The 25,501-nt window shown below is 46.7% G+C and overlaps 2 protein-coding genes across 4 annotated transcripts; both read left to right on the forward strand.

Annotated features, from left to right (window-relative positions):
* The first annotated feature begins 906 nt into the window (after positions 1–906).
* Positions 907–10,151, forward strand: LOC310769058 (calcineurin B homologous protein 2-like). The gene is made up of 7 exons (XM_083628138.1): positions 907–1,085; positions 3,060–3,132; positions 4,942–5,022; positions 6,569–6,678; positions 7,001–7,062; positions 8,246–8,368; positions 9,312–10,151. Exons 1-7 carry the CDS (start codon positions 1,019–1,021, stop codon positions 9,363–9,365), a joined length of 570 nt encoding a protein of 189 aa, XP_083484264.1. The 5' UTR covers positions 907–1,018; the 3' UTR covers positions 9,366–10,151.
* Positions 10,152–12,818: 2,667 nt separating this feature from the next.
* LOC310769029 (ras-related protein ORAB-1-like) lies at positions 12,819–25,007 on the forward strand. 3 transcript variants are annotated; one of them, XM_083628078.1, is made up of 7 exons: positions 12,819–13,331; positions 15,227–15,349; positions 15,670–15,742; positions 18,286–18,381; positions 19,253–19,348; positions 21,548–21,679; positions 22,360–25,007. In XM_083628078.1, the coding sequence occupies exons 2-7, from the start codon at positions 15,327–15,329 to the stop codon at positions 22,579–22,581; spliced, it is 642 nt and encodes a 213-aa protein (XP_083484204.1). In that variant the 5' UTR covers positions 12,819–13,331; positions 15,227–15,326; the 3' UTR covers positions 22,582–25,007. The 3 variants fall into 3 exon arrangements, with proteins under 3 accessions (XP_083484204.1, XP_083484205.1, XP_083484206.1); XM_083628079.1 differs by having other exon boundaries at positions 13,030–13,331; positions 15,230–15,349; XM_083628080.1 differs by lacking the exon at positions 12,819–13,331 and adding an exon at positions 14,381–14,590 and having other exon boundaries at positions 15,230–15,349.
* Positions 25,008–25,501: the final 494 nt, after the last annotated feature.

Raw genomic sequence — 25,501 nt, forward strand, 5'->3', positions numbered from 1 at the left:
CTGGATCCACACGTCCTTCCACAGTGGGGACATTGGTTTCCAGGCAGGAGTTGATCCCGGTGTGGATTTGCCAAGCGTGCCTTCCTCTTAGCACGTTTCTCCCTTGCGTCCTGAGTTTGAGTGTCTTCAAAGCCCAGGACACCTTTGGTAAAGGCTGTTCTCCAACTGGAGCCCTCACAGGCCAGTGTTTCCCAGTTGCCGGTGTTTATACTACATTTTTTTAGATTTGCTTTCAGAGCGTCTTTAAACCTCTTTTGCCGACCACCAGCATTACGCTTTCCATTTTTAAGTTCAGAATAGAGTAGTTGCTTTGGAAGACGAGAATCAGGCATCCGCACAACATGACCAGTCCAACGAAGTTAGTGTTGAAGAATCACCGCTTCAACACTGGCAATCTCCTTGATAAAGACTTTTGTGAAACCCTAAAGTCTGCATTTGCCTACAACACTGGTGGTCTTTGCTTCTTCCAGTACACTGATATTAGTACGCCTGTCTTCCCAAGTGATGTGTAAGATTTTTCAGAGACCCCGTTGATGGAATCTTTTGAGGAGTTGGAGATGGCGTTTGTAAGTGGTCCATATTTCACAGGCATACAGTAAGGTTGGTGGTACAGTAGCTTTGTAAACAAGCATTTTGGTTTTCCTGCAAATGTCCCGGTCCTCAAACACTCTGCACTTCAACCGGGAGAAAGCCGCACTCGCAGAGCTCAGGCGATGCTGGATTTCGGCATGCAACTTACAGCAGCCACTTAGCATTGCCTGCCTCTCTCTTCTCCCTGCCTTTCCACCTTAAAACAACTCTTCCCAGCCCTTCCCAAGTCCCTCCTCCCCTTGCAGTGGATTAGCTGTCTGGCTTTGATAACAGCTGCTGGGAGTGTGTGCGCGTGTGTGTGTGTGTGTGAGACTCTCTGCTGAAGTTGGTAGGTGTCCCGATATTAATATAGATGCACACAGAGAGAGAGAGGCACGCCCTGTAAACAGCTTTGGCTGCCCTGGAGGAGAGTCATTACTGCTTCAAGATGGGAGGCCAAACTTCTCAGCTCTTCACCGTCCCTGAGCAGCAGGAGATCATGAAAGAAACTGGCTGTACGGGAAAACTTTATGAGAGAGAACGGTTTGCTTTCCTTCTTTCCATGAATAGAGGAGGGAAATGGGGGAGGAGGGAGTTTGCAACAGAGCTCGGAATTGTTTTAAACCCCATTCCCCAAAATGAGAAGCCCACCTGCCTTGCGGCGCATTTGCTCTAGTCTTGCCAACCCCACAGATTTCTGGAGATTTCTGGAGCTGTCCCAGGAGGAGACTTGTCTTTGCTGGGAAGAGAGAAGTCCTGGCTGCTCCAGACTTTACGCAAGGGGTGGGAATCGTGGCCAGTGGGTTTGGGCAATCTCATAGGAGGGAAAGATGCAGGACTCGTGGAGAAGAGCCTGGTGACCAGAGAAGATCAGAATCGGGACTTCATAGCTGAAGCACTGCTCAGTTTGGGAGCTGGGAGGAAAGGGGTGTTGGGACTCCAGAGATCCAGATCAAAGCACAGGGCAGGGAGCAATTTAAGAGGAGGTGAAAGGGGGGCAGCGGCTGTGGCTCTCTGCGGCTGCCGTGATGCCAACGCACCCCTCTCACCTTGAGCCAGAGAGGGAGCAGGCACTGGAAGAAGAGGCTAATCCAAATCTTCGGGTTCCAGCGTTCTGGGCCTGTCCCGTTCCAGCCTCACCCCAGCGGAGCCACCCGCCTCTCGTCCCCAGCTCAGGCCACAGAGCAGAGGTGAGGTGACGGAGATCAGAGACCCACAAAGTCTGTTCCCAGCAAAGGAAATGGGAGGAAATGATAGCGCATCAGCTAGTATTGTGCGAGTGCAGAACTTCTGGACAATTTGCAGCTGTGGAATAAATTGTTTTTTCTTGTTCTGATGAGTCAGCCAAAAGCAGAGACTTGGGACACGGGAATCTTTCGTCTGGGGTGCGGTTAGTTTGGGAGAGATCATCATGCTCCTGGGGTGGAATGTGATCCTCCCCCCTGCCCCTTTAAAGGGTTATTTTACCAAGTTTTGGATGAAAAATGAACTGTTGCTTTTGAGCTTGGCACGGTGCCCCACCCAAAGCCTTGCATCTTATCTGGCAGCTGGCTTCCTATTGTTTGCGAAATCTCCAGAGGAGGAAAGAGAGGGGAGGGGGCTGACTTTGAGATTTCCGTTCAACAAGTGGGGGGGGTATTAAATCCCCTCAGTAGGGGGCAGGAGGTTTGAATGTTTGTGCTTTAAATCCAATGTTGTCTTTTATTATGCTGGGCTTGTCACTTTTCCCTGGAGAGAACATGCAGCACATTTCAAAGCAACAAGTGCTGTGCCAGGAATAATAGTCAGTGGCACCCTCCATTTCCCATCAGCCCCAGTTAGCATGGATAATGGGAGGTTGGGGGGGGGGAAGACACCAGACTGACAACCTTTGCTCTATACCTTTTCCCATTTCATCTGGTACTTGGAATTTTAGTTGCTGCTAAAATTCATTTATAGGGACGCGGGTGCCGCTGCAGTCTAAACCACTGAGCCCCTTGGGCTTGCCGATCAGAAGGTTGGCGGTTCGAATCCCCGCGACGGGGTGAGCTCCCGTTGCTCGGTCCCTGCTCCTGCCAACCTAGCAGTTCGAAAGCACACCAGTGCAAGTAGATAAATAGGTACTGCTCCAGCGGGAAGGTAAACAGCGTTTCTGTGCACTGCTCTGGTTTTGCCAGAAGCAGCTTAGTCCAGGAAACCAGACGAAGCTGATCACCAGCCCTCCCTCAGGCCTGCGACCTTCTTTTCCCCAGCAACCACGTTGCATGGTCCCCACGTGGACCAGGAGACTGCCCTGAATCTGGACAGTCTGTTCCCATTTCCTTGCAGTGCAGGCGTGCTCAAGCCTGCTCTCCAAGTTTCAAACAGTTCGCCTTTAGTTTCAGGGGAATGTTAATTGCATCTGGCTTCTTCCTTTTTTAAAAAATACATTCGTTTCAAGGTCATTATACCTGCTGCTCATGGCACTTTCTTGGCTAATCATTAAACCTCTCCTTTCCTCTTGCACCCAGTCTCGGAAGCTAATGTTGTGCGCCTTTACCAGCGCTTCCAGGCCTTGGACAAGGATGAAAAAGGCTTCCTCAGGTAAGGAAGAGGGAAGGGAAGGGAAAGAGGATGGCAATCTGAGAACAAGGAAGGAACTCAGAGGCCTCCGTCTGAAGACATTGCCCCACAACCACCACCCCACTGACCTTTACACAGTAGAGATTCAGACGGCTGAGTTGAGATTTGTGCTTTTCCTATCCTGCCATGTTCTATTCACACTTGTGGACATGATATAGCCATGGGAACAGGGAAGACACAATTCACGTGAGAAGTTTTTCGTTTTTAAATTAAAAATAAATAAATATTAACTAATGCTCGTCTTCAAGCGCTAGTTCTCCATTTTATTTTTCTGAGACTGGAAAACGGTTTTAAAGCTTGATTCAAGAGCCATCTACAAATACAGTACTAAATACGTCAGAGCAAATTGGTCAAAAATGATGACACATTAAAGGTGAGCGGAGTGGCAATAGGTTCACCTGTCCAATATGACAGAGCACACGTCAGAAATATACTGCTCTAGAATTCTATGATTCCAAGAGTCAGCAGAGTAGAATTAAGAACAATTCACACCTGCAGAGAACAGCAGTTTTGCTCTGTTCTGGGGGTCTTTTTAAGTTAGTTTTTCTGCAGGCAGAAGACCCGCAAGAGGGGGAAACGCAGCAGAGACAGGGATTTTCATAACAATGTCACGCTGATGGCCCATAAAAAGTTAGAAAACGCAGCAAGGATATCCCATAGTAAATGCCTACAGAAGCCCTTTGCCACTGCTTTTGACCACCAAATTCCTGCTCATTTGTCAACACCTGATGTATTTCAGTTTTACAGTGCTTCATCCAGCTGACATAGGATGTTAGGGTGCCCTGGCAGAAACAACTACGTTATCACCACAGCTCTCTGCACAACATCTGGGTGACAGATTTAGGGATGCAGGAGTTGAGCACGGCCCCTGAGCTCCCAGTACGTTTAGTAGGCTGGTCTCTGCTACGAACAGCAGTGCAGAAACTTTTATGGTTGTCCACTTCTCAAGTACTTAGGAGGACTGTAGCAGGAAGAGAGGCAATGTGGATTCAAAATATTCGCTGCCCGGACACTGAGGTCCAGCTCCAAGGGCCTTCTGGCAGTTCCCTCACTGCGAGAAGCCAAGTTACAGGGAACCAGGCAGAGGGCCTTCTCGGTAGTGGCACCCGCCCTGTGGAATGCCCTCCCACCAGATGTCAAAGAGAACAACTACTACCAGACTTTTAGAAGACACCTGAAGGCAGCCCTGTTTAGGGAAACTTTTAATGTTTAATAGACTATTGTATTTTAATATTCTGTTGGAAGCTGCCAAGAGTGGCTGGGGAAACCCAGCCAGATAGGCAGGGTATAAATAATAAATTATTATTATTATTATTATTATTATTATTATTATTATTATATCATCATCATCATCATCATCATCACTGCAGGCCAGTCAAAGGAGGCGGGTGTGGGGTTAACAATTACACAGACGGCGCCTGAGCCGAACGGAACGAGTTGCCATGTCTCATACAATTTTGCTTGTTCAACCTACCAAACAATTACACAGACTTCGCACCAGGAAGACAAAGAAACCTTGGGGGTTTTTCTGACTATGACCAGAATTCCTTTAATGTGTTTCCCCCCTGCTCGTTTTGGTCATCATCCACTTCAGATATTCACTGTGAACAGAAAAGCTGGATGGAATAAAACAAAATAAAAGAAATAAAAACCTAACATAAGCCCCCTTTGAGTTGCGGGGGTTGGGCTAGATACCCCTTGGGGATCCCTTCCAATTCTGTCGCTAAAACTTACGTGTTTTGTTATAGCTAATGTTTTCTCCCTCCGCAGCAAAGATGACTTCGAAGGGATTGGAGAACTAGCAGTGAACCCCATCGGCGACCGGATCATTGATGCCTTCTTCCCAGATGGGTGTGTATGGGTGTGGGTGTGTGGGTGTTGTGTGTAGGGAAGTCTCTGGCCCTGCCCAGTGCCATAAAAAACAGAAACTGCCCTCGCTTGCCCCTTGCCCTCACTTCAGCACCCTCTCCTCTTCTAACAATACAGGGAATCAGACCTTAGTGCACAAGAATGATTCTAGAGTCCATTCTATGATTCAGGGTACTGCAACAGCCAAGTGTGCCTGGAGGGGTCTTCCGCTCCCTGCTGCTTCTTGATTCTAGTCTATTATGTTCTTCCACAGACGCATTTGCTCTTGGCGAACATCCACAAGGAACATCTCCCAGCCCCAATTCCCAAGTCTCATGAAAGGGCTCATCCTGTGTCTGCCTGAGAGCCACACAGAGTTCCTGCATTGTCGCCGAGACGCAGACCGGCAGGTGTGGCCCTTGCAGGCAGTTCCCCAAAGTCCGCGCAAAGAGAAATCCCAGGACTGAGAGGTGCGAGGCAGACACTGGCCTTGTCCAATGTAATCAAGGCTTGCCTCTTTTGCAGCCCTGATGCAAATGCATCATTAAGAAACACCCTCAGGCTGACCAGGCTTCCTCAAGCAATGGCATGCTAAAGAGAGGAAAGGAAGTGCCGTATTTTTCGCTCCATAAGACGCACCTAGTTTTAGAGGAGGAAAACAAGAAAGAAAAAAATTCTGAACAAAACAGTGGATGTATGATTTTTGTGGTTCACGCTGTGGTCACAGACATATGATCTGATGGTGAATTTGGGGTGAGCCAATGCAAAAATCCTGAGGATCCATACGGATCCGTCCTTTGTAACCACATTTTTGCACCACTGCAGCCCCACGCAACAGAGGGTGCGTAATTTTTTGGGTGCAGGCTGTAGCCATGGACATGCTATGCGATCTGATGGTGAAATTGGGGTGACCCAATGTAAAAATCCTGAGGGTCCATGGGCTTTTACCTCCCCCCTCCCAGGCAGCTAGTGTCCCTTATCTCTCTTCCGATCCCACCAATCAGCTGTTTCCTTTCAACACTCCCTTCCCTCTTGTTTGCCTTAGTGCCTTTTCCTTAACTGGAGCAGTTTTTTGCTCCTCCTTTTCTCCTAATTTCTCTCCTCATTGCTTTAGTCTTCCTGTTTCCCCCCTTTGAAAGTTTGCTGTCTTTACCTCCCCCCCCCCCCGGCAGCCTCCTTTATTGATAGCGTCCCTTATCTCCCTCCTGATCACTTGCTGATCAGCGGCTTTGTTTCAACACCCACTTCCCTCTTTCAAAAAAAAGAGCATGATCTGCTTTTTGCCCCTGGGAAATTCGGCTCCAGGGACCAGACATTTGCTCCATAAGACGCACAGACATCTCCCCTTACTTTGTAGGAAGACAAAGGTGCATCTTTGGAGCGAAAAATATGGTAGCTCAGGAGCAGAGCACCTGCTTTGCATGCAGAAGGTCTCAGATTCAAACTCCAAGCATCTCCAGTGAAGGCAATGCAGAGCTAGATGGGCCAGCAGATTCCCATGTTCCTTCCTAGTAGGTAAGATTCCACAAAGGGTCTTGTTTCTCCCTAGGAGAGAGACTACGGACTTCCGGACATTCACTCATGTGCTGGCCCACTTCCGGCCAGTGGAAGGACCCGGAGGCTCGCAGAACGCTAACAGCCGGCTTAGCAAGCTGAAGTGTGAGTGGACGTACAATGGGTGTTCCAGGGAAAACAACTACAGGAGGGTGCCAAGAAGTACCCCTTGTAGCTGTAAGGGCTAGACGCTTGGTTGATTTCATTTAAATGAAAACTGAAACACTCAGGATACAGAGTTCCGCAGTCACTGCCAAGTTCCCCAGTTGTGCGGTAACAAAAGCACAGCATGCACATGCAACCTGGGCGCTTACTGTCCCCCCTTAAGTTGGACAGATCTATGGGCCGGCAGCACAACATGGTGTCTCGCCCTAAACCTTCCCCATTGCTAACCTCCCCCCCCCCGGTTGTTCTGGTTCCTGTTCAGTTGCTTTTCAGCTCTACGACCAAGACAAGGATGGGAAGATCTCCCGAGCAGAAATATTACAGGTAACTCTTGCAAACAACTGGGGAAAGCTGCAGGGGTGGGAAAGGGATGTGCGCATGAAGAATTAAAACCAGGGAGGGGCAGTGCTTAAAGATGTTACCCAAAGGCAAATATATCCTGCCCCCTAAACCTCAATGGAGGAGGAGAGCTGGCGTCACCCTGACAAAAGGAATCTGCTCTCTACATGCTTAGAAGCACTTTTTAAAATTCACATGTACCAGGCTAGAAACGTCTTGGGCTCAAAGCTAACTGTTGGAAGACTCAGGATGGATAAAACAAAGAACTTATTCATGCAGCACATAGTTAAACTGTGGAACTCGCTGCCACTGGAGACAGTGACGGCCACCAACCTGGATGGCTTTAAAAGAGGACAGGACAAATTCACAGAGTGCAAGGCTGTCCTTGGCTACTACCGATGATGGCTATCCACTGCCTCCATGGTCAGAGGCTGTAATGCTTTTGAATACCAGTTGCTAGAGGGACGCAGGTGGCACTGTGGGTTAAACCACAGAGCCTCTTGGGCTTGTCGATCAGAAGGTCTGCGGTTCGAATCCCCGTGACGGGGTGAGCTCCTGTTTCTCGGTCCCTGCTCCTGCCAACCTAGCAGTTTGAAAGAACGTCAGTGCAAGTAGATAAATAGGTACCGCTCTGGCGGGAAGGTAAACGGCGTTTCCGTGCGCTGCTCTGGTTCGCCAGAAGTGGCTTAGTCCTGCTGGCCACATGACCCGGAAGCTGTACGCCGGCTCCCTCGGCCAGTAAAGCGAGATGAGCGCTGCAACCCCAGAGTCGGCCACGACTGGACTTAACGGTCAGGGGTCCCTTTACCTTTACCAGTTGCTAGGAATCACAGATGGGGAGAGCTGCTGTTGTGCTTGAATCCTGCTTTCAGGTTTCCCACTGGGCATCTGGTTGGCCACTCTGAGAACAGGATGCTGGACTATCCAAGCCATTGGCCTGATCCAACAGGCTCTTCTTACATTGCGAAGGTCACAAGTGATTATTGTGCCAGGAACCCCAGAAAATTTATCCAAGGACATCGTTGCAGAAACATGCCCATGTTTGTGCTCCTGCCGTCAGCAGAGCAAAGCTTTAGTCCCTCATCTTGATGAAGGCAGAGGAATAGGGAAAAACAGCGCCCTTAGAAACCCCTCATCTCTCTGGCTACTCCTCTTCCCCAACTCCCAGGTGCTGAGAATGATGATTGGGATCGAGGTGACGGATGAGCAACTCGAGAGCATCACAGACCGAACCATCCAAGAGTCTGATAAGGACGGAGACAACGCCATCTCCTTTGAGGAGTTCGCAAAGGTCTGGGATAGGGGAGGTTCTTCCACACTGGCCATTCCCAGCTTAGTGCCCTCCAGATGTTTTGGCCTCCAACTCCCATCAGCCCCCAGATGGGAGCAGGAGAACAAAACATCTGGAGTGGGACCAGGTTGGGGAAGGCTGGTCTATACGCTGCAGAGATGTGGACCCAGAGGAACATAAGATTAATTCCCAGTAATTTTTTTTAAAAAAGCAAAAGATGTCAGACAAGTGGATCTGTGTCTTCAAGGCAGCCATAGCCCAGGTGTGGAGAACCTCAGGCCTGGGGGTTGAATGTATCCCTCCATACTCTTCTATCTGTCCCTCAGGACTCTACCCAGAACACTCCATCCTCTCTCCCCAGGCCACACACACACACACACACACACACACACACACACACACGTCCTCTGAACTCTGCCTGCCTGGATGGCAGAGATGGTTGTGGAAATGTGTGCCATGTAGAAGCTGTCCCACAAAGGTAATATTTACATTTATTGCCCCACCCAACACATCATGTGATCCCCAGAAGATTTCCCAGAAGGGGGCCATGACCCTTGGGCTGAAGGCAGGGAAGGCGGGGTATAAATAAAATGTATTATTATTTATTGTTACTATTATTATTAAGGAGGTCCCGCACCCCTACACTAGCCCCTCGCGGGCACTCAGCTCCTTAACCCCTGAGTGGTGCTTGGTCCTGGTTTCCCCCCTCTGTTTGCTATTTATTAAGAGATTTATAAACTGCTCTTCCTCTAAGACACCAGGGCGATGAACAGCGACAAAGCACCTTCTCAGAGGCACACACTGAATTATCCTTCAGTCACGTTTTCCAGGATTGGGGTTCAGGCCATGAAAAGCAGTTCTAGGTCTGAGAAAGGCTAAAAAGCCCCAGTAAAGCATTTATTTGTTTTTTGGTAACGCCAATCTTCTCCACTTTGTTTTGCAGTCTGTGGAAAAGCTGAACATTGAACAAAAGATGAGCCTCCGGATCCTGAAGTGATCCATCAGGGACCAGAGAAACCCCTGGCAACTTGGGAAATGAACAAGTCTGGCTCCTGACAGCAAAGGATGCAGTTGCAAAAACATGTGGGATACTGTCGGATCTCAGCTCTGCTCCTGATGGGCCGCAAAGAAACCAAATTAGAGATCTCCATCTAACAAAGATCCCTCACTGACACCAAGATGGGATCAGGAGCTGCTGACCAACAGAGGCCTGCATTTCCATCTGCCGTGTCTAAGCAGACCTCCATGACAATATTTCAACTAGAAGCGGCACTACCTTTTCCCCATTTTCTGAGAAGCTGTGCAATCCCTACGCCATGCACTAAAATACACATCAAACCAGATTTTCTTTTTCTTAACAGGAGGGTGCAGAAAGCAACTCTGGCACCCTCCCCTCCCCATTCGTTGCAAGCAAGCCCAAAGTCGTGACCTTGTAGAGAAACTGTGGCGCATCATGCAAAGATTTCAGAATGCAGTTGGGGCCTAAAATGATTACTTCCTTTGGAAAAGCCCCCAACAGCCTGGGGTGGGGGGCATGGGAAAGAGGAGTTCATACTTTTGAGACCTCCCCTCCTTTTACGAAAAGCTTCGCAAAGGCAGTAGAATTTAATGCTGCCAGACAGCAAACGAACGAGTCAGAATTCATTTCCGGGAGATCTGATTTCAAGGTTTCATCGAAAAGGTAATACAAACTGGAACTGTGGCACTGGTATCTGAAAACCAGATATCATTCTTCGGTCGCATTTTCATTCATTAAAAGATACGCAGATTGCATCCGCACAAAGCTGGAAGTGGTTTTAAATTATCTGCCCTATTTCATTTCCATTCTCGCATTCTGCAGCTACGTAGTAAGTATGTAGGGAGCTGCCTTGTATCAGGTCAAGTTTCTGCTCTTCTCTGGCGAGCAGCGGCTCTCGGGCGATGGGGGGGGGGGGACGTGTCTCACGCAGAAAAGGTTCTTTCCCGTCACTCTGTACCCGATGCTTTGGGTTGAAGCAACTCCCCTAGGCGGAAAGGTTTCAGGGCTTTTAGAGCCAAAGGAAGAGGTGATGTAACAGAGGTGTATAAAATTATGAACAGCATGGCAAACAAGGACAGAAAGAAGTTTTTCCTCCCTCTCTTGTACAGTGGTACCTCGGGTTACATACGCTTCAGGTTACAGACTCCGCAAATCCAGAAATAGTACCTTGGGTTAAGAACTTTGCTTCAGGATGAGAACAGAAATCGCGCAGCGGTGGTGCAGCAGCAGCAGCAGGAGGCCCCATTAACTAAAGTGGTGCTTCAGGTTAAGAACAGTTTCAGGTAAAGAACAGACCTCCAGAACGAATTAAGTTCTTAACCCGAGGTACCACTGTAATCCTAAAAGCTCGTGGGCATCCATTGCAGCTGAATGTTGGAAGATACGGGACAGAAAAAAGAAAGGATTTCTTTACACAGCAGACAGTTAAACTGCAGCAGGAGGAAGGGGTAGCCAACAATCTACATGGCTTTAAGAAAGGATTTGATAATTTCATGGAGAATAAGACTATCAATGGCTGCTAGCTGTGATGGCTATTCTCTGCCTCCACAGTTATGCCTCTGAATATCAGTTTCTGGAAAGGGAAGAGTGTTCTTGTACTCGCATCCTGCTTGCAGGTTTCCCACAGCCAACTGGATGGCTATTATTAGAACTGGGTGCTGGACTAAATGGGCCACTGGCCGGATCCAGCAGGCTCTTCTCATCCGTAAGAAAAGGGATGTCCTGCCAGCTTGGGACCTTCTGCATGCAGAACAAGGGTGGCTCTGCCACTCAGCTAGACGTCTCCCTCTCTCCTTTATGTTTCCTACATCTTTGATGCTCTTGGTCTGTTGTTGTTTGTTGTTTAGTCGTTTAGTCGTGTCCGCCTCTTCGTGACCCCCTGGACCAGAGCACGCCAGGCACTCCTGTCTTCCACTGCCTCCCACAGTTTGGTCACACTCATGCTAGTAGCTTCGAGAACACTGTCCCACCATCTCGTCCTCTGTCGTCCCCTTCTCCTTGTGCCCTCCATCTTTCCCAGCATCAGGGTCTTTTCCAGGGAGTCTTCTCTTCTCATGAGGTGGCCAAAGTCTTGGAGCCTCAGCTTCAGGATCTGTACTTCCAGTAGGCACTCAGGTCCGATTTCCTTCAGAATGGAGAGGTTGGATCTTCTTGCAGTCCATGGGACTCTCAAGAGTCTTCTCCAGCACCAGAATTCCAAAGAATCGATTCTTCAGCGATCAGCCTTCTTTATGGTCCAGCTCTCACTTCCATACATCACTACTGGGAAAACCAGAGCTTGAACTATACGGACCTTTGTCGGCAAGGTGATGTCTCTGTTTTTTAAGATGCTGTCTAGGTTTGTCACTGCTTTTCTCCCTAGAAGCAGGCGTCTCGGTCTGCTCGCTGCAGTTATACACTTTCTCCTTTCCAGATCAGCATACTGATCTTAGGATCAGGCCCAGCTCAGGCATTGTAAAAAAAGGAACAAGACAATTGAGAAATATGCACAGACGCAGCTAGAGCCCCTTCTTCATATGCTTTGCTGTGCTACAGAAAAATAGGTGGTGTGTTGTTTTTTTGGGCGGGAAACTTGCAGTTGAGAATCTTGTGCAGGGAGAAGGAAGGTATCCTGACAGACAGAAGAAGGGGTCCCATCAATCAAATGATACTAGGGGGCAGCTTCTTAAAGATAACACAAACCTCTTTTATCTGGTACTAACTTTTGCCAGAGCAAATACTTTTATATGCAAAGAGCTCCACGTGTCAGCTGCTGGTCAGGAGACGTGGGATGAACAGCAACTATACAAAGTATTCATGGTATGCTCTGGTACAAATCATGCAAAAATTTGCTGGGGCATACATTTCCCCGAGAGAGTTCCTCGTGTCAGGCAAGAACTCAGATCTTTGTCTCATTAAGAGGCCAAAACATCTCCCCTCCCTGAACTGTTGCAGCCTTTCTGGAAAGCTGGGCACAGAATTATAAATTTTTGATGACACCATTAGCAGAGGTCCATCTTTTGTTCTCCGTTAGCAAATCTGCAGCCAAATCCAAGTCGGGAGACAAAACTTGAGAAAGCCTGCATCGTCCAAGCAATGGCCCAACTGTCCTGCAGGCAAGAACAGCACCTCTCACCCCAAAAGCACACCAATGTGTGCAGCACACATACGCCTAGCCTTTACATCACTGTAACATTTGAGAAATACCTCAATACAAGATCGTACCTCTGTACTCTATGCAAATGAATGTGGGTGGTCTATCACTCCCTGTTTCTGTAAGGAGTCATTAAATGCAGATGACAACCACTCATAAACATGCCCTGAAGCTCCACCCTGCGAGTGACCATGACAGAATGTTAAGCCCTATAAAGCCATATTCATGACACGCCAGTATTTGCCCCGTATTTCCCATTTAAGCCCAGAGGCGCCCAGCCCACCCACCCCTGCTCCGCTACCCCCACCATTTCTCCTGCAGGGACCCCTCCTCCCTCTTTGCAGATCCAGCCCTCCCCCTGCAAGATTAAAGATACCAGCAGGCCAGTCCTCCCTGCATCATCAGATGATGTCATCTCCAACAGCTGGCCAATAGGGGAGCCCCCAGCTGGGAGCATCTTTGCTGCAAGACAGGAGGGCTGGGGAGGGAGCAAAAGCAGCTGCTGGGGGAAACTGGGGGGGCCAGGGAGGGTCGGGTGGGGAGCTCCTTTGTTTCTCTTCCCTTTGAGGCGGCAATCCCACTGCTCTGTAAACCCAACCTGGACTCTCCTCCTCGGGCGGCTGGCTTTGACATTGCAGGTCCCAGCATATCCACCTGCGGCAGGAGCTCATTCATCGCTCTCCAGCAGCAGATACTTCAGAAAAGGACTGGTCTCCCTCCGATTCTTTAAAAGGAGACACTTTGCCTCTGCAGAGCAACTGGACTGCACCTGCTTCAGCTAGGAAAACACAGAAGCCAAGGCCACAGGGAAGGTACATTTCCTCTCATCAACCTTTGTATCAGCATCACATTACCTTTATTCCAGAGCAGGGAGATAAATGAGGGTGGGGAGGGGGAGGGGAGAGAACAAGGAGGGAACGGAAACCCCTCTTTCTCAAGCAGGGTGGGTTTCCAGGAAGGAGCATGCAGAAGAAACTGGGAGACATTTTACTGCATAGCTACCAGCTTGCGAGGTGCAAGCCGGCCAAAGCCTTCCAGCGGGCAGATTAAGGGAATGGAGTGTGTTTCTGTGAATGTGAACGGATATGCCAGCAACGTTGCTGGCCTTCTTTCAAGAGACGTCATTTTTTAATTAGATTTGGGACTCGTTTTATTGTGGGGGGCAGGGAGGCAGTGTCAGAAATAAATCTTTTTGCAGATCCATATCCAGCGGTGCACAGTACGAATTGCAAACATCCGCTGAAACATTCCCCCAAGTTAACCGGGGTGGGGGTGAGTGTTCCCAGTTTTTGACAAATCTGAACATCTCTGTCAGATTTATGTCCCTCCCAAACTGAAATATCCCCGGCCTGACCAAAAATCTGCTTCACATGTTTCTATCCCACCTCCCCTCCCCCCCCAAAAAAAATTTGTGGAGTCTCAGCAAACTGTCAACTTGCCAGGATTTCTTTTCTTAGCTAAGGCAGAAGAATTAAGGCATCACCACCAATCCTACATTGGATTTCAGTGAACACTGGCTCTTTGCATGGATGTAAAACAGGGAGTAACTCAGGCTAAACACGGAAGAGCAGTCGGTGTCTTAACAGTGAAAACGACACAGCCCAGTAACAACTTTGTGCATATCTGAATCAAACTGGTCTGGTAGTTTTTGCTCTTCCTAGGGAGGATTCCCTGGGAACTGTAGTTCTGTGACAGGGGGTGGGACGGCTAGGGAACTCTGCCTGTCATTGCAGCGGACTACCATTCCCATAATCCTTTGAGGGAAGCCATGACAGTTAACACTGTTATAAAACTATTATGGTTTGTTGTTGTACAGAGAGGCCCTTGGAGAGTAGCCATGTATTGTGGGGAGGACATTTCGTAGGCATGAGCCAGCTTCACCCGTCCCACGCACAATGGGAATTGAAACAAGACCTAATCTGAGCCAGGGCTGAACCTGGAAGAAGCGAAGAAGCTTCTGTGCAGATTGCCTTTCCCTCGCCTGCACATCTGGAAGGCCCTGCACATCAGGAAGGAATTAAGAGGATGGGCTCATGACGCTAGTTGAGGAGTGGAACTGAGAAAACCAAAGGCAGGTGGAAGCAGAGGCAGGTAAAACCACAGGACAGGGCACATTAACCAGGGGTCAGCAAACTTTTTCAAGGGCCGGTCCACTGTCCTTCAGACCTTGTGGGGGGCCGGGCTATAGGGGGGGAAGGAACGAATTCCTATGCCCCACAAATAACCCAGAGATGCATTTTAAATAAAAGCACACATTCTACTCATATAAAAACACACTGATTCCCAGTCCGTCCGTGGACCGGATTGAGAAGGCGATTGGGCCAGATCCAGCCCCCGGGCCTTAGTTTGCCTACCCATGACATTAACCAAAGGTAGAAGCAAGCATAATGTGGCACAGCCAACACACACCAAATGCCAGAACATCAAATATATTGATGGTTTGACACCCAGCCAAAAAACAGGAAAACAGTGTACTTTGAATGGGAAAGACTACTTGGTACCTGTGACAAACATAATCAGAACCGAGAACTGAATCAGAATAACACTACAAGGGAAAAACACTGGACAATTTCGTCTGAGGCACCTTGCACACACAAATCCCAACTTCCTTCTCCAAACTCTTTGAATGCATTAAAAACAAACAAAAAATGGAGACGTGCAGGTTTAAAAATTCTTTGCACAACTAATTTTTTTGTTTATCACACAGTAGACACAAGTTGGGGAACTGCAACCTTCCACACCTGCTTTCTGAGTGCTCAAAACAGTGGGACACACCTGGTTTTCTGCATGCCTGCCTGCCTGCCGACATGTCAACTATCAGTCCTGAATAGTGAGTATCTCGTGACTAAGGGAGAAGCCTTGTTGGTAAGAGGCTGTCTGCACAGCGAACAAGGGAGGTGGTGCCGGGTGAAAGGGCATTCTGAAATTATTCCAAATTGAGCACTGGGTTTTGGGTGCTCACCCAGGGAGGGAACGAAACCACCAGTCCGAGGCATCGCAGACACTGTGGATTAATTACTTCCTATTCACAATTAAAGCTTGCTCCTCTTCTCTTAAGAAGGGGGGGGACCATGTACGTGGCTCCCTTCAACCCAAACCAATTTACAGTTGCTCACCGAAACGCCTTTCTCTTTTCTACCTTGTCAACAGTGACTACTTGTTTAAGCTGCTACTGATTGGCGATTCTGGAGTTGGGAAGTCATGTCTTCTGCTCCGTTTTGCGGTAAGGCTCTTTGGAAGGGGTGTTCCGGCACCTTGGCTAGCTTTTGCTGAAGTCTCAGAATTATTATTATTATTATTATTATTATTATTATTATTATTTATACCCCGCCCTCCCCGCCCAAAACCGGGCTCAGAGCGGCTAACATCAAATGTAACATAAAATAATAATTATTTTTATTTTATAAAAGGGACAAGGCAAGCAGGACTCTCAGCCACATTTTCAACATCAGGTCTTGTCCCAAGTGGTGGAGTCTCCTTCTTTGGAGGTCTTTAAGCAGAGGCTTGACAAGCATATGTCAGGAGTGCTCTGATGGTGTTTCCTGCTTGGCAGGGGGTTGGACTTGATGGCCCTTGTGGTCTCTTCCAACTCTCTGATTCTATGATTCTATGATTCTATGATATAAAGAGGAAGGTGCCTCTGAGCATGCACAAAGATCTTAGAAATAAAGCTCCTTTATTTGGCCAGTCAGACTATTGGGTCATGTACTGTCTACTCGGGGCCTCAGCCAAGGGTCTTTCGTATCACCTGCTCCCAGATGCTAAGCCTTACTCTAGCCTGAGTCCAGCGCCCAACCATCAGACGTCCACCTAGTCAATGCAAACCACGGAAGTCACAAGCTGTGCCACAGAACAAATTTACAAACAGCTCCAGACCCAGGGAAAGGAACACAAAAATGAAACAGCAAGCTAATTTTGATGGGGGGGGATCTGCAACCCAGGCTGCCGCCTGTTCTTCGACAGCGTGCTTGGCTTAACAGAAATAGGTTCCAGATGATCCTTTTCTAAGGGTGTTTTCCCCACATCAGAAAAAGTTTTCCTGGGTCACTTCCAGGAAGAAGCATTATACTGTGTTCACAGGTCATAAAGATCTCATTTTTCCTTGTACATTAGCTTCCATGCACCCCCATTTTAGATAGCCAGTGCTATTTTTGTCCACATTAGTGAGTGGAGCTTAACAAGAATGGAGGTGTGCTGTGATTTGTTTTTTTAAAGAAATCCCTTCCCACCCTGAAATTCCAGACATGGATGGAGGGAAGTACTGGGCTGTGGGGGAGGGGAGGTGAAGGGATTAATTGAAATTGTTTATAAAGGGAAAAAAGGGGGGACACAAAATACTGTGCACGTTGAACACTGGTAGAGCAATCATTTAGGGATAAAGCATTTCATAATTCAATACCCAATACAGATTTATCTGCAGTCTCTTTGAGACATCAGCCATCTGCATGCATTGAGACAGAAAAACGATAAAGACTTACTTTTTCCAAGATAAAAAATAATTTAAAAAATAAATTCCAGACTTTGAATTCCCCAGATTTTTCATTTTAGCATTAGGATCGCCATGAAGGCAGCCAAGGAAACTGAACCGGCAGTCAAGAGATATGGTGGTTCAAGTGCTGGACTGAGACCTGGAAAGTTAGGGTTCAAATCCCCACTCTGCCATAAAACTCACTGGGTGACCTTGGGCCAGTCACTGCCTCTGAGCCTAACCTACCTCACAGGGCTGTTGCAAGAATTAAATGAGGGGGGGGGGACGTTTGCCACCTTAAGCTCCATGGAGGAAAAGGTGGGATACAAATGCAGTCGATAATAGTGGGGTGGGTGCCAAGGTAAGAAGCTGCCTTGCAGAGAGACAGACCACTGGCCCATCGACCTTCACTGACAGGCAGGGCTCTCCAAGATTTGAGGCACAGTTCTTTCTCAACTCTACCTGGAAATGCCCCCATGGAAGAAGATGCTCTACCTCTTCAGTATCTTACGATTTCTTAACTTACAAATGATACCATACGATACAACGTCTTTATTGTCATTGTCCCATACAGAACAATGAAATTGAAAAATCTACATAAGACATTCAAAAACCCCTAAAAACTCTGAAACCCCATTTTAAAATACAATATACTCCTATAGAGACTCCTTATACTGCATTTAAAACCAAAATCATATTTGGATAGAAACTGTTTCTCAGGTGGCTAGTCCTGGTCTTTATAACCCTGTACCTTCTTCCAGAAGGCAGAAGCTGAAAGAGATCATTTCCGGGGTGCGCACTATCCTGCGCTATTTCTGCAGCTTTCTTGTGGCACCTGGAAGCGTAGATTTGATCCAAGTGGGAAGAGCGCACCCAATTATTCTCTCCGCAGTCTTTACAACCTTGGACAGCATTGTTTTTTCCCTGGCCGTGCAGCTCCCAAACCACACACACTGACCATAAGTTAATACATTCTCCACAGTAAAATGGTAAAATGCCACCAACAGGTCCTTGGAGAGATTGTTTTTCCGGAGGATTCTCAGAAAATATAATCTCTGCTGTGCTCTTATCATCAGGTCTTTGCTGTTTTCTCCCCACGTTAGGTCATCTCTCAACTCCATTCCCAGAAATCAAAACACTGAGACCTGTTCCACACACTTCCCCTCAATAATAAGTGGCTGAATATTCAATTTACATTTTCTAAAGTCCACAATAATCTCTATTGCTCCCACTCAGACACAGCACATTATCTCAGCAGAATGCCACTACTCACATGCACACTTTCTTTTCTTCTCTAGGATGACACCTACACAGACAGTTACATCAGTACCATCGGAGTGGACTTCAAAATCCGGACAATAGAGTTGGAGGGAAGGACCATTAAACTGCAGATTGTAAGTATATCCACAGGGCTGTGGAAACTGAGCCTCCTGGATTCTCTCCCTGTGGTACAGGTTGCAATGGCTGAGAGGAACAGCAGCAGAAGAAAGCTCCTATACCTAAAACAGCTGCACAGAATCTAGAATCACAACAGGTGCAGCTTTTTCTTCTCCACCTTGACAAATTGTTCCACTCAGTCACTTGTAATTAAGGACCCTATAAAACACCTTGAATGTTCGGTGAAATGATAACCTTCCAGTGGAAATTTTGACATTCTTTAACAGCAGCCTTAGAAGCTGCTTCAAATTCTAGATTTGCTGACAGGTCCAAGGGATGAATCCAACTAGAACAGTATGCTGAAATATACAGTATGTGTATTTACGTAAATGTTGTGGCAACTGAATATACATGCATTAAAACAGACTTATGATAACTTCCCCTAGTATCTAGTTACAGGTAGGTTGGTCTGCCGTAGTCGAAACAAAATAAAAAAACTCCTTCCAGTAGCACCTTAGAGACCAACTAAGTTTGTTACTGGAAGAAGTGTGCATGCACACGAAAGCTCATACCAATAACAAACTTAGTTGGTCTCTAAGGTGCTACTGGAAGGAATTTTTTTTTTATTTTGTTTCCCCTACTATATAATCACACGCATGCATATATTTGCACGCAATTCACCTTGTATACAATGCAGTGGGAAACAAATCCACTGTCTTGATTCAGACCTATATTTACAGAATCAAAATTTCTGTTAAGTTCCATTTTGGTTTCACTCATTTTCTCATACTCTTATTACATTCTCTTGTTGAAAACCGAGTCACATTTCTAACACTGCCCACTAGAAGGCAGCACTGACCAGAACAAACACATTTCTTTGCCCCACAGTGGGATACTGCAGGTCAGGAGCGCTTCCGAACGATCACGTCCAGCTATTATCGAGGTGCGCATGGCATCATCATTGTATACGATGTGACAGACCAGGTAAGTGGGACAGAGAACAGCTTTTCATTCAAGAAAATCAGAGGGGAGACACTAGACCTTAGGTAGGACATTCCCCTGAGGGCAACTGTGACCATCACAGCACAGAATCATAGATTTGCAGAGTTGGAAGGGACCCATGTCATCTAGCTCAATCCCTTGCAATGCAGGGTATCTTATCCCTTAAAGGGATTGTCAGTATGCCTTGCAACCGATGTCAGCGACTGGGCTCTATAACTGGTTCTGCCCCGACTGGGCTAGGTGACTAGAGCACTTTCATTTTTTATTTTTTATTTTAAAGAAATATTTATTGGAGTTTTACAAAAACAAATATACAAAAACACATAATAAAAGAAAAAAGAAAAATAAAGATACAACATTTGGTGGACGTGCCCAAGAATTAAGGCTTTCTGGGAAATGATCTATAATGAAATGAAAAAGGTATTTAAATATACCTTCCTGAAGAAACCAGAGGCCTTCCTTCTGGGCATTGTCGGCCAATTGGTGCCAAAGAAGGACAGAACTTTTTTTATGTACGCTACAACAGCAGCAAGAATACTCATTGCAAAGTATTGGAAGACACAAGATCTACCCACTTTGGAAGAATGGCAGATGGTGATGGACTATATGGGATTGGCAGATATGACTGGCAGAATCCGAGACCAGGGAGAAGAGTCGGTGGAAGAAGATTGGAAGAAATTTAAAGACTATCTACAGAAATATTGTAAAATTAATGAATGTTAGAATGATGTTGGATAGAAATTAAGTGGTTTCCAGCTGTAATGCTTTAAGAGAATATGAAAAAAGGGTTATAAATAGGTAAAAACATAATTAAAATGATGTTGGATTGGAAATAAGTGGTATTAGCAACAAAGTTAATAAGAATATGCAAAAATGAATTGATAATGGATGAAAATACAGAGTTATAAAATGTTAAGATATAGAGTTAAGATAAATGAAAGAGGGTAAGGATTTGCTGATTTGATTATTTAAATGGGAATACAAGAAGGGGAGGTGTGAGGAGGTCAAAGAAACAAGCAAATGAGTTTTAAGTTATGAAAAATGGAATTGTTTTTAATTTTTCTTATTTTTAATGTGTTTTTATATGGTGACTAGAGCACTTTCAGAGAGCTTCCAATCCTGGAAAACAGGTCCCAGTGCATTGGACTCACAACTGTGCTTTGTGAGCACCAGACTCATGAAGACTATAAATAACGCGGAAGCTAGTTGTGAAGCATAACTCCTTTTATTTCTAATAGCTACTACAAACTAATGAACTACTGGCTTGCATGAGTGTTACAGCTCCCACTCAGCCATCTAGTCACTACATAGGTAAGACTCTCTGCACACAGAGTCAGGCAGTCTGTCAGGAGCGGAAGAGTAGAAGAGCAGTTTCCGCCCCCTCTTTCTCAAAACATCAGATCAGGAGATTCTAGCAATGGGAGGGGATGAAAATATCAACAGGGATATCCCTGCAAGGGATAAGATACTTGGCAGCAAGAAAAGCGGCTGTCCCAAATGGCAGACTCCCATAAAAATTCACTACCACAAGATGCAGCAATGTCCACTCCGCTAACTTAGATAGGTTTAAAAGTGGACATGAAAGATTCCCCTTTAAAAGACAGAGGGAGAGCTTTATGAAACATTCCATAAACCTCCATGTTATGGATCCTCTGTTCAGAAGCATCACTTGCTTGAAATCATCAGCGGAGGACAGTTATTGCCCAGTTTGTGGGCATCTGTTTGGCCACTGTAAGGGATCAGGATGCTGGACTTTTGGTCCAAACCAGCAGGGCTCTTCTTATTGCCACCAGAAAGTTCTCTTACCAAGCCCCATGTAATGAATGAGGGTAGCATTGCAAATGCATCCATATAATTTAATAGCACACATTTTTAACTAACCTTCCTGCTCCATCTATCTCAGTGTTACTGATGGGCAGTATAAGAGAGGCAGAGAATTAACTTTTGAAAAGCATCCCTATCTAATCACCTGGAAGGGATTCTTGCTCACCATAGGTGACTAGGCAAGCAGTTATTTAGAAGCTTGGTTGGTGAGAAGAAGCCAGGGACAGACAAATGAACAATATGGTTAGGGAAGATGAGGAGTTTCAGTAAAACATGAGGCCAGAGTAGCTCACTGCTGCTGCTACCCACATACTTAAACGAACCACTTCTCTGAACTTTGTTCCTGCCCCTTTCCAGGATTCCTTCAACAACATGCATCTCTGGCTGGAGGAGATCAACCGCTATGCCAGTGAGAATGTCAACAAATTGATTGTGGGAAACAAGAGCGACCTCACCAGCAAGAAAGCAGTGGATTACACAACAGCCAAGGTGCATAAATAGGGGAAAGGGAAGGGCATGAATCAAACCAGCTTTTACCCTTAAAGTGCTGAGAAAGCAATTTCACCTTCAGTGAAACGAGCTGCAGTCGCACCCTTTCATTTTCATTCATTCTCTTTGTCGTCTCCCCGACTCCTGAAGGAGCTTTTAGATAGTAAATTTCTTGATACAAGAAGCTAAGCAATAAACACATTGCTTCTGTTATTTAAACTGCAGTGGCGCTAGATCAAATAGCCAGCTTCTACCTTATGAAAAGCTGGGCAGCAGAGAGTCACCTACTGATAGTCTCCTCTTGTTCTCTTTCGGATCACCCCATACTGTTACTATTTCTACTAATAATTTCATTATTTGTACCCTGCCCATTTGATTGGGCTGCTAATAGCTGTCAGGGCTGCAACATCTATTTAATAAGTTTATTTAGTTATTTGAAAAATGTACAAACAAAGCTTTCTGTAAAAACGGATTCCAGGGCGCTACAAAGAGAAATCTAAAATTACAGAAATGCATTATACAGAATAACATTTATTTGTTATGGAAAACAGCAAAGCGTCTCTTGTGACATATTAAGAGATTCTTAGTTGCTTTTGCTGCAAAAGGCTTAGCACGGCTACCTCTCTGCAGATCATCGCTGAGTCTTCATTGTTGTTTTGTCTCGACCTCCCTGCACGCAGGAATACGCGGACTCCCTTGGGGTGCCCTTCCTAGAGACCAGTGCGAAAAACGCCACCAATGTCGAACAGGCCTTCCTCACCATGGCGGCAGAGATCAAGAACCGGGTGAGCAGCGGCCCCACCCAGAACGACAGCCATAAATCCAACCTCCACATCCAGAGCGGCCCCCTGAGGCAAGAAGGGCCTGGCCAGGGAGAAGATGGTGGAGGAGGCTGTTGCTAAGAGAGCAGCCGCCCAACGAGCGAAGGAGGGGGAGGTTCGAGGAACGCACAAGGGGGAGGGAGCCTTGGGCCTGCAGAATGGCCAACAACGACGACTGGACCCCCTTTTTCTTCACAGCATCCCAACGGACTTGGAATGCACAACGGACCTTCTCCTGGCAAAACAGCCTTGGTCAGCCTGTGTTTGCTTCATCCCGTTTCCCTGACTTTGGAGCTGTCCTATCTTTTCCTGTTTAGCAACCACCTCCTGACCTGCTGCACCAACACACACACACACAGCCCAGTTTCCTTCTCTTAGCAAATCTCCTCCCAGCCCAATGGAACGTGGGACCGACCAATTGTCTTGCTGCATAGAAAGAGGGAGTCGAGGGTAGCAAGGGGGCGGAGAGACCCTTATACCAGATTCATTCACCTAGAATTACCATCATTACCTGGTTCCGCTTCCACACACACCAAAATGGGTTTCGCAGCATGCAATCAAGATCCCCTGGCACAGTCTAACAGCCACCACCTCCCCCTCAAGCCTTTCCTATTTTTTAAAAAATCAGTACTGTATTGCTGAAGGCTGTTCAACTGACAGAAAAGGTAGATTTCCACTCTTCTCTCGGCCACCCCTTCCTGCTACCGTCTCCCCAAAACTCCTGCCTGCTAGCTCTGGGAGCATAACTGCATTACAAACTTACATTAGTCCGTGGATCCTGGGGGTCGTAGTTTGGCAAAGGTCAAGAGAAGTTTCTATTCCATAGAGTTCCCCACCAAAGAACTACAGATCCCAGAATTAAGGGGAGAAACTGGAATAACTCTTTAACCTAACTTAAGCATGTGATGCAGCCATAAACACAATACATCCACGCCCAATGTTTCATGGATGAAAATACGGACACCGCTGCACATGCGTAACATGCCTGTTCCGCCACTACAGATCACTGGCTCTCCCCAAACCCAGCAATACACAGACATTGTATTGCTTCCCTTCCCCCAGTGCACCTTAAGGCTCATTCATTTATGTTCATGTAACTTAGATATCGGTGGGAAGGGCTGAAACTTGAGAAAATCCTAGTCTGCGCACATGTGCGCAGTTTAGAGAAGGGGAAAGGGCACTCCCCGAAGCCCAAGCAGGGATATTTCACCTTGGGCAGCTACTAGGAAACGGGGACAGGCAACCCACACGCCAGCATATGGTGCGTGATTTGCAACCTCATGGCGACGCAACTGTAACCCCATGCTTGCAACAGGTCAGAAGTCCAGGGTAACAGGATTTAACATTTCCACTTGCCTTTTGGAGGGTTTGCAGGCCTTATGGTGCTCCTAACACCGACAGCATCAAGAAATGGTAGCAATCAACTCTTGTTGGCAGAGCACAATGTCTAACTCCTTTTTCTCATCTGTTGTTGTTTTGGTTTTTTTTTAACCTTTCACCCTCAAGGGTTGCAATGCTAATTCGCCCTTTGTTTAACTAAGTAGGTTGGCAAGTGTTCTATTCATCCAACATACATGCGTAGTATGTACTGTATGTTGGTACCCTACTGATTTATCTGTCACTCTGGAAAATACTGAAAAACTGAAAGGTGTTAAGAGAGAGCAAGCCGCTAGTCCTCATGGATGTGAAATATACAAGGCTTCTCTGTGGAAAGCTCCAAAAGGCAGGGGCCCCAGGGCTTAGGGGAAGGGAGCTGTGGTCCTATCTGGTTCCCTATTTCCCTTCTCCACATACCTATTTACCACGCAATCCTGATTTCAATACCGCTGCACTCATTTTGAGGCCATATTCCTCACCGCCACAGATGAACATCAACAGGAGACGAGGACTTTCCCACTGTCAGTGGGAACTACTGAAATCAAACTGCCCAGCATATGAAACATCTGGTGGGACTGAGAAGTGGACCCTGAAGAACATCTGTCGCCATGAGCTCACTTTGCTGCTGTCGCCATATTTGGGGGGAGCACAGCCAGGAGTCACATGATACCATAGGCTCCTTCTTTTTAAGGGCAAAAGCATTCCCCTATAAATGTTTGTATGTGTGTCTGGTTTTTTTGCTTTCTTTTTTTTTAACCGTGAACTGCTTAGAGAACAAATATGGTTGAAAATATTTTGAAGTTAACTTCGCTTCTCTCCTTGCCCTGGGTCTCTCGCCCAAAACAAAATTTCTCTTTTAACAGATTGGATTTGTCAGCCGGACCAAATGCAGAACCAAGCAAAGGCTCGCAACGTTTATAATCTGGCAGTTTATTCGAACGGCAGATTTCAGCATGAACTCCTCCAGAACTTGGACGGGGGGTAGGGGTATAAAACGAGGGCAAGGGTTTTGTGTGTTTCTGGACTGCGTCACAACATCTTATGAAAACTGAAAACGTTGCTGGATGTAATTTGTCTGATTAAAAGCTTGACAGGGTGCAGATTAAAGCAGAAAACAGCTCACTGATTAAGTGGAGTGATCCATCTGTACTCTCTTGGGACGCTGGGAAACAGAGGGCCCGATTTCTGGCCGCAGCCTCTGAGCTTAGCCCCAGTGAAGGTCACAGGTCTGCCAGCATAACAGATGAAGGACAAAAGTGCAGGGTTTCAGAGTTGCTGTATTTGATGTTTTGAACTGTACACTGCCCTGGGAGTCTTGCGCTGAAAGGCAGCCTAGAAACAGATCAATGCTGGCAAGGTCCTTTGCCAAACCCACTGAGTGATAGCAGTGCAGAAGGAGGGGAATTCTCTACACAGCCCCTTTTTCGGTGCTTCTTCTTCTTAATTTATGAATTATAAGCTCAAGAGCCTCAAGGTGATTTGTAAACATACCATTTTGACATTAAGCAGTATATAAATAAATGAACAAGTTGAAAGAGCTTTTTAAAAAACAAAACAAAAACAAAAACGGCTTCCATTGTTTCCAGAAAGTACAAAGAGCGGGTGTGGGTGCATGTCAAACCTC

Source organism: Podarcis filfolensis (genome assembly GCF_964270895.1).
Source record: "Podarcis filfolensis genome assembly, chromosome: 8".
Classification (NCBI taxonomy): Eukaryota; Metazoa; Chordata; class Lepidosauria; order Squamata; family Lacertidae; genus Podarcis; species Podarcis filfolensis.